The sequence below is a fragment of the Bactrocera dorsalis genome, chromosome 1 (assembly GCF_023373825.1).
Source record: "Bactrocera dorsalis isolate Fly_Bdor chromosome 1, ASM2337382v1, whole genome shotgun sequence".
Taxonomy (NCBI): Eukaryota; Metazoa; Arthropoda; class Insecta; order Diptera; family Tephritidae; genus Bactrocera; species Bactrocera dorsalis.
In genome coordinates this window covers 33105831-33112588 of record NC_064303.1, presented here as the reverse complement: position 1 = coordinate 33112588, position 6758 = coordinate 33105831, and the positions used below count along the sequence as shown (strand labels likewise).

Below are 6758 nucleotides of genomic sequence, written 5' to 3'. Positions count from 1 at the left end.
CATCAATCTCACGATACGTCAAATGCCGATGTTGCATTGTCACTTTGGGCACATTATCAATAGTTTACGGAACAACAACAGATTTTGGACGACATACACGCAATTCATGTTGGAGTGGAGCTTCATCGTTAAATTTTGAATTAAGTTCATCAGTGAACTGTTGCTGAATCTAAAGTTGCAAATGCTAATCGTAATGTTTGCATTTTAACTCCATATTTTGGCTGAGATAAAAATTTGGTTGCCGTAAACAATACATGTGCGTTCCTAGGACAAAACGTTCTGAGTTATACATCAAAAATTTCATATTTTACGATAGGACTGTAAGTTGTCAAATGGCAACATTAGAGGTGTACCATTAACGCACTAAACAATGTCGTTGACACTGCGAAATGGGCAGTAAGTGGCAAGCGATGGAAAAGCGGAAGAAAAAGATGTTAGGCGCTGATTGCCCTGTGAAGAATGCCTTCAACACAGCAAAGTGCGCAAACATAATCAAGGGTCTGTATGAGATACGCACTCTTTAATATTTAATGAAAATTTTTATGAGTTATCTTGAAAACAGGCGACTATTATTCGATTCTGAGGGTACTAAGGGCTACCCTATTTCGAGTGGAGTAACGCAAGACGTGGTTCTAGGTTTCTTTTTATCAACAAATTTCTGATTTAACATCTTGACTTCGAAGTGAAAGGACATTATTATTACACCGCCTTTCTTTTTTCAATGGCCTGATTGCCGATTACAGTACACGCTTCTTCTCCACGGTGTGCAAGCTCATATTTTCTATTTGCTTTAGTACATAAGTATGTTAGAGTGTGTTTGTGTTGTGATTACATATAGATATTTGTGTAAGAATATTTATTTTTCATGTTCACCGTTCACTTACGATAGAGCTTGATTGTGCCGTCCGTATCACCAAGCGAATTTTTCGCCAGACAACGGTAAGAACCGAAGTCTGATGTGTCAACATCTTTTATGGTTAATCGCATAGTTATTTTGTAGCCACTTTCAAAAGTTTCGGATGCAAAGTGTCCACCTGTAAAATAAAAGCATAATATTGTATGATGTGTGACGAAAACGCATATACCTATATGTGATAATACGTGTCTATTAATATATAAGGGTGGAATTTCCTAACGTTTGGATTAGTTGTGATTTGAAATTGACAAGGACTGTAACACTGGTAACATTTGACAAGAAAACATATTGAGTTTTCTGTACACAGAGTATAGAAGAAAACTTTTTTGAGATAAAATAAGATTGGATCTGCTCTCTATTTGAGTTCACTGCTAGAAAAAGTAATCTACTAAAGAGATCACTTCAGCCATTTAATGCAATTTCCTCTAAACTGAATTTAAATACCGAATTTACATAATTGTTATCTCTTATACCGAATTCTTGTTCAATACAAATTTCATAGTTTATGTAAATATTCTTACTTAGCAAATTAAAAACATTTTAACTTAATACAGGTATCCCTCGAATAACACGGTTAATTGGTTCCGTGTTATTCGAAATCGTGTTATTTGAAATTTAAAAGGTAAAACTTTATAAACGCAATAATTTTTAAATTACATATGTTCAACCACTGTCACTCTCCAAAGATCGATTTGTTTTTCCTTGAAGAGGTAGAGGATCCTTAAATTTCAATTTTTAAAAGGAATTTTCGCGGCTTCGTGTAATCCGAACCCCGTGTTATTCGAGGGTTGTCGTAATTTTTAACCGTGCTATTCGAGATTTCGTGCAACTCAAGTACCGTGCTATTCGAGGGATACCTGTACTTGTTCTCATATGTTGAGGTTCAAGAAATCCGCTCAGAATAAAAAATTGATTCTGACCCAAAATTAACTAAACTTAATTAATTTCGAAATTTTAATTTATAAACGTGCATGTTTGTCGCTCAACCACAAAAATGCATTAAGTTCTTGAATTTTCAGCAACCTTGTTTGCATATGGCTTCGAAAGCACCACATAATATACAGATGCGCATTTATACGGGTGATCCAGAAAACTAATATTGTATGTAGAATTTATTGGTTTAAATACACCACTTATGTTACTTGCTACTATCAGAATAGGAAACTGTAAACAGTGTGTCTTCCTTCTGCTTCAATACAGCTTTATGAATGGTCCAAAACATGTCGAATGAGTGTTTTAGCTCATTGGCCGGTATGGCCGCCAGTATGGCGGTGCAAGCCTTTCGAATGGCTTCTTCGTCTGTATTACGCTTTCTTTTCTGAAAAGGAGGAAGTCGCACGGTGCCGTATTAAGATAATACGAGGAGTGGTTAATGGCTAAAATGTGATCTTTGGTCAAATAATCGGTCACAAGCGTCGATGAGAGAAATTTTTGGTCGTCAGTCAATTTATGCGGAACAAACCGTGCACACACCTTTCGTAAGATGTTCAATTCCATTTTCATGAATTTCAATGAAGACTTCGGTTGATTTTTGATGAATTCACGCACATTTTCAATTTCCGGTGATCACGGATTTTGATTGTTTATCGTCATTTATGTCCTCACGACCACTTTGAAAACGTTGAAACCACTCGTGTACTCTGATACGGGATAGGCAATCATCGCCATAAACGATAACACAAACATATGACACTTAAAACGCAATAACTTCACTTCCAATAAATGAAATGTCATGAAATGAATTAAGATAGCAATTTCGAACGCACCAGTCAACATATAGATAGCGCCACCAGGGGGTGCTGGATTCAAAAAGTCCTGTGTACTTTGGAATGCAACTTGTATTGTATATGTAGGATTAAAAACATATTACCTCGCATTCTTTGCGATCTTCACTAGTTTTTAATTCTGTTCATATACAATATATCTGAATTATCATAAAAATATTTATAAAGGTAATCCATTTTAAAAGTTCCTACGTATGCGTAGGATCATACGTTATACATTTTTTTACTTATGGTATATTCCTATAATAAAGGTAAGGTGAATTTGTTTGTAAATTAAAAATTCTTAATTTATTGTTCCAAATCAATTTTATCCCCTACAGTGTAGTCCCGGTTCGATAGCACGCACTTTCGCCAATGCCTTTTCTAATCTTGGAATTATTTAGAATAGTTTTCAATACCTTCTTCTATTTAACTCTCTTCAATCGGTTAAAAATTACGACCATGTATTGGCCTTTCAGTTTTGCTGTATAGGCATTAGTCGCACGAATCCACATCAGCCCAATATGGTGGTTGCGGAACAATATGAGCCGAGTTTTGAGAAAAAGCAGTGCAATGACAAAGAAGTCAGGAGTTCTTAACTTGTAACTTCGGCCGTTTCAGTCGAAAATCAGGAAACAACATTCTTTGTTAAGGGTTGGCCCAACGGAAAGAACTTTAAGTGCACCATCCTGAGCCTTATTTTGAATCTAAAGGTGAACGGTTTGTGGTATGATTTTCCATCGGAAAGTTGGTGGATAGCAATATATGATGCGTGGTTCTCTGTGGCAACTATGTGGTTTAGTAAGCTGAATGTTCTTTAAAAATATCTGTTATTCTTTAACCCTTAAATGCATGGTTTTTCCTTTTTAAAAACCAAGTGTGTATTTGTAAATGGCGCGCCAAGCTGTCAAATTATTAAAATTAAAAAGTGAAATTTCATATCATGAAAGTTTGCATTCAAAAACCAACACAGATATTTTTAGCACCTAATAAAAGTAAAAAGTACTGTGTTTGAGTTACCGTTTAGAAATTATGAAAGGTAGAAAACACTGATGTATATATACATCATCATGCATTTAAGGGTTAAAATATAATGAATTAAATTTTATCTCGTTCAGTGCTTTATGTAATTTATCTGTCACTTGGGGTATACGAGAAGTTAACTCAATCCTCAAAAGTATTTTTCATTTAACCACTAGAGGTCTTGTCATTTGATGTATTTGTCATCTCTTTTGCACATACATATATTTGTAGCAATGTATGTATATTTTCGGACATTTCTCTTTTGTTTTCGAAAACAACTCGGTGACAATGCAATGTGCAACCCCTCTTAACGGATTCTTTAACGAATCGCAATCGCAGCGCTCATTGATGGATTGTGTCCATACCACTTTCTCCTTCTTCTTTGTTAGCTCTTAGCAATTATTTTATAGCACACGTACACCTCTGATTAATAGTATTTGTGAGTTATTTTTTGGTGACACTTCTCCCTCTTCTTCTTTACTGGCGTAGACACCGCTTACGCTATTATAGTCGAGTACTTTCAGAGCTGGAGTGTTTTCGTCCATCCGGAAAACATGACCTAGCCAGCGTAGCCGCTGTCTTTTAATTCGCTGAACTATGTCAATGTCGTCGTATATCTCGTACAGCTCATCGTTCCATCGAATGTGACATTCGCCGTGGCCAATGAGCAAAGGACCATAAATCTTTCGCAGAACGTTTCTCTCGAAAACTCGTAACGTTGACTCATCAGTTGTTGTCATCGTCCAAGCCTCTGCACCATATAGCTGGACGGGAATTATGAGCGACTTATAGAGTTTGGCTTTTGTTCGTCAAGAGAGGACTTAACTTTTCAATTGCCTACTCAGTCCGAAGCAGCACATGTTTGCAAGAGTTATCCTGTGTTTGATTTCCAGGCTGACATTGTTGGTGGTGTTTATGCTGGTTGCTAAATAGACGAAATTATCTACAACTTCAAAGTTATGACTGTCAACAGTGACGTGGGAGCCAAGTCGCGAGTGCGACGACTGTTTGTTTGATGACAGGAGATATTTCGTCTTGCCCTCGTTCACTGCCAGACCCATTTGTTTTGCTTCCTTCTTCAGTCTGGAGAAATCAGAACTAACGGCGCGGGTGTTGAGGCTGATGATATCACTTCTCCCTACTTCAAATAATTTCACTGACTGTTTGTCCAAGTCGAGTCTAAATACACGAGTGTTTGTTTGAGTGTATTGCTGTCCACATGTGTGATCACGTTTAAAAAATGGCTGACAAGTAGTTAATTAAACGTCCGTTGTTTCCATAGCTAACAATTACATATGTATTTGTTAACATGTTTTTTACAGAGCACTTAGGTCAAAAAACATTATTTTGTTAACTTAACTTAAGTTAGTTGAGCATCAATTGAGTTTAAATATTTAAAGAAATGTAATATAAATATTTAAAAAATTTCTTTAATTTTACTTACCCGGTACAATGATCGTATCATTTTTCGTCCAGTAATTGATAGACTTCGGATACGCCTCTGACTGACACTCAAGTGCTATGTTTTGGCCAGTGGCAGCACCGATTAGCTGATTTTGTATCGAAATCATTGGAGGAACTGAAAGCAAAAAAAACAGAAAGAGAAACTAAATTTCAGACGAGTTAAGGCTACCTAAAAATTATAAAATATTCTTTATAAAGACTTTATGTTGTTTTTTATCCTTCATGAAAATTTTTCCATTCAATACCTTGATTCTGATCGATTAGTTTATATAGCCTCTTCATGCTATAGTGAGCAAATATCGGCGGCGTCGTAGATGAGCGACGCAGGGGACGCAGAAGTGTAGTGAACTTCTTGCTCTCAGTAAGACTAGCTTTTTACCAGTTGTGTCATTTTTAACTGGTCTATTTGTTTTTGGCGCTCACGTGGTAATATTGAGAATCTTACCGTATGCCAGTTACAGAAGTTGTTGGAAGAAAACTCAACACTTCTTGATTGTCGCGTTTATGCGAGATCAAAGCTTAGACAACAAGAAGCTCACACTTTCAGACATCCCTATAAACTGGTGAGAACAAAAATATCACACCTTAGCAGTATTCCATTAGCGACAACCCGTCTGTAAACCCATAAGATCTCATAACGGGAGATTTCATTGGTTGGAAGTGAAGTTATTGCATTTTGAGTGTCAGTATGTTTATGTTATCGGTGCGAAAATGAGCTTCGAACAAAGAGCCAACATTAGATTTTGTTTTTAAATTGGTAATACTTTTACCGAAACGTTTCAATTGATGAAACAAGCCTATGGCGATGATTGCCTATCCCGCAGCAGAGTGCACGAGTGGTTTGAACGATTTTAAAGTGGTCGTGAGGACAATAATGACGATCAACATGTGGGCCAATCAAAATCCGTATTCACCGGAAATTCCATAGAAACTGTGAAAAAATCATCATTGATATTCATGGAAATGGAATTAAACATCTCCAAAACATCGATTTATCGCATTACGAAAGGTGTGTGCACGGTTTGCTCCGCACAAATTGGCTGACCACCAAAAATTGCTCATAATCCAACATTCGAAGGGCATCATTAAAGAGGTTTATTTGACCAAAAATCACATTTTAACCATTAGCTACTCCCTGTATTCACCTGATATGGCACCGTTCGATTTCTTGCTTTTCTTAAAAATTAATAAATATATTATGTTTACGGTATAATGAAGGAATTGCTTGAGAAAAACAATGATAATCATAGATGAATTCACAGCCATATTATATGTTAAATAATAATTTCATGACCTTTCCTTAAGCAAGTTTAAATATTAATTTAATTTAGAAGATATACTTACAGTGCACAACCAACATTATGCGCTTGCTGACCGTTGGCGGAATGCCATTCGAGGCGATGCATAAATATGCACCCATATTAAGGCGTTGTACTTTAGTGATCGTCAGGTAGGAGCCATTGTAGGCGATGACTGGAAAGATAGAAGGAGAGAATAGGTGTTTTAAAAACATTCTATCAATCATTTTTAAGTTCAGAAGCAAGGAATATTAAATTTAAATCAATAGAAGACAAGATATTAGTGACATTTTG

At 36.2% G+C, this 6758-nt stretch overlaps 1 protein-coding gene across 3 annotated transcripts in view; it reads right to left on the bottom strand.

Annotated features, from left to right (window-relative positions):
- Nucleotides 1–539: 539 nt before the first annotated feature.
- Nucleotides 540–6758, bottom strand: part of LOC125777189 (opioid-binding protein/cell adhesion molecule homolog) — a 66230-nt gene continuing 60011 nt past the window's right edge. For 2 of the 3 annotated variants that reach the window (XM_049451465.1, XM_049451470.1), the window contains exons 7-9: nucleotides 6511–6639; nucleotides 5147–5281; nucleotides 543–1034 (exon numbers count right to left, since the gene is read on the bottom strand). In XM_049451465.1, coding sequence (XP_049307422.1) covers nucleotides 877–1034; nucleotides 5147–5281; nucleotides 6511–6639 — 422 coding nt within the window. In that variant the 3' untranslated portion in view covers nucleotides 543–876. Of the gene's footprint in view, nucleotides 1035–5146; nucleotides 5282–6510; nucleotides 6640–6758 lie in introns of all 3 variants that reach the window. The other variant, XM_049451475.1, reaches the window with a different exon arrangement.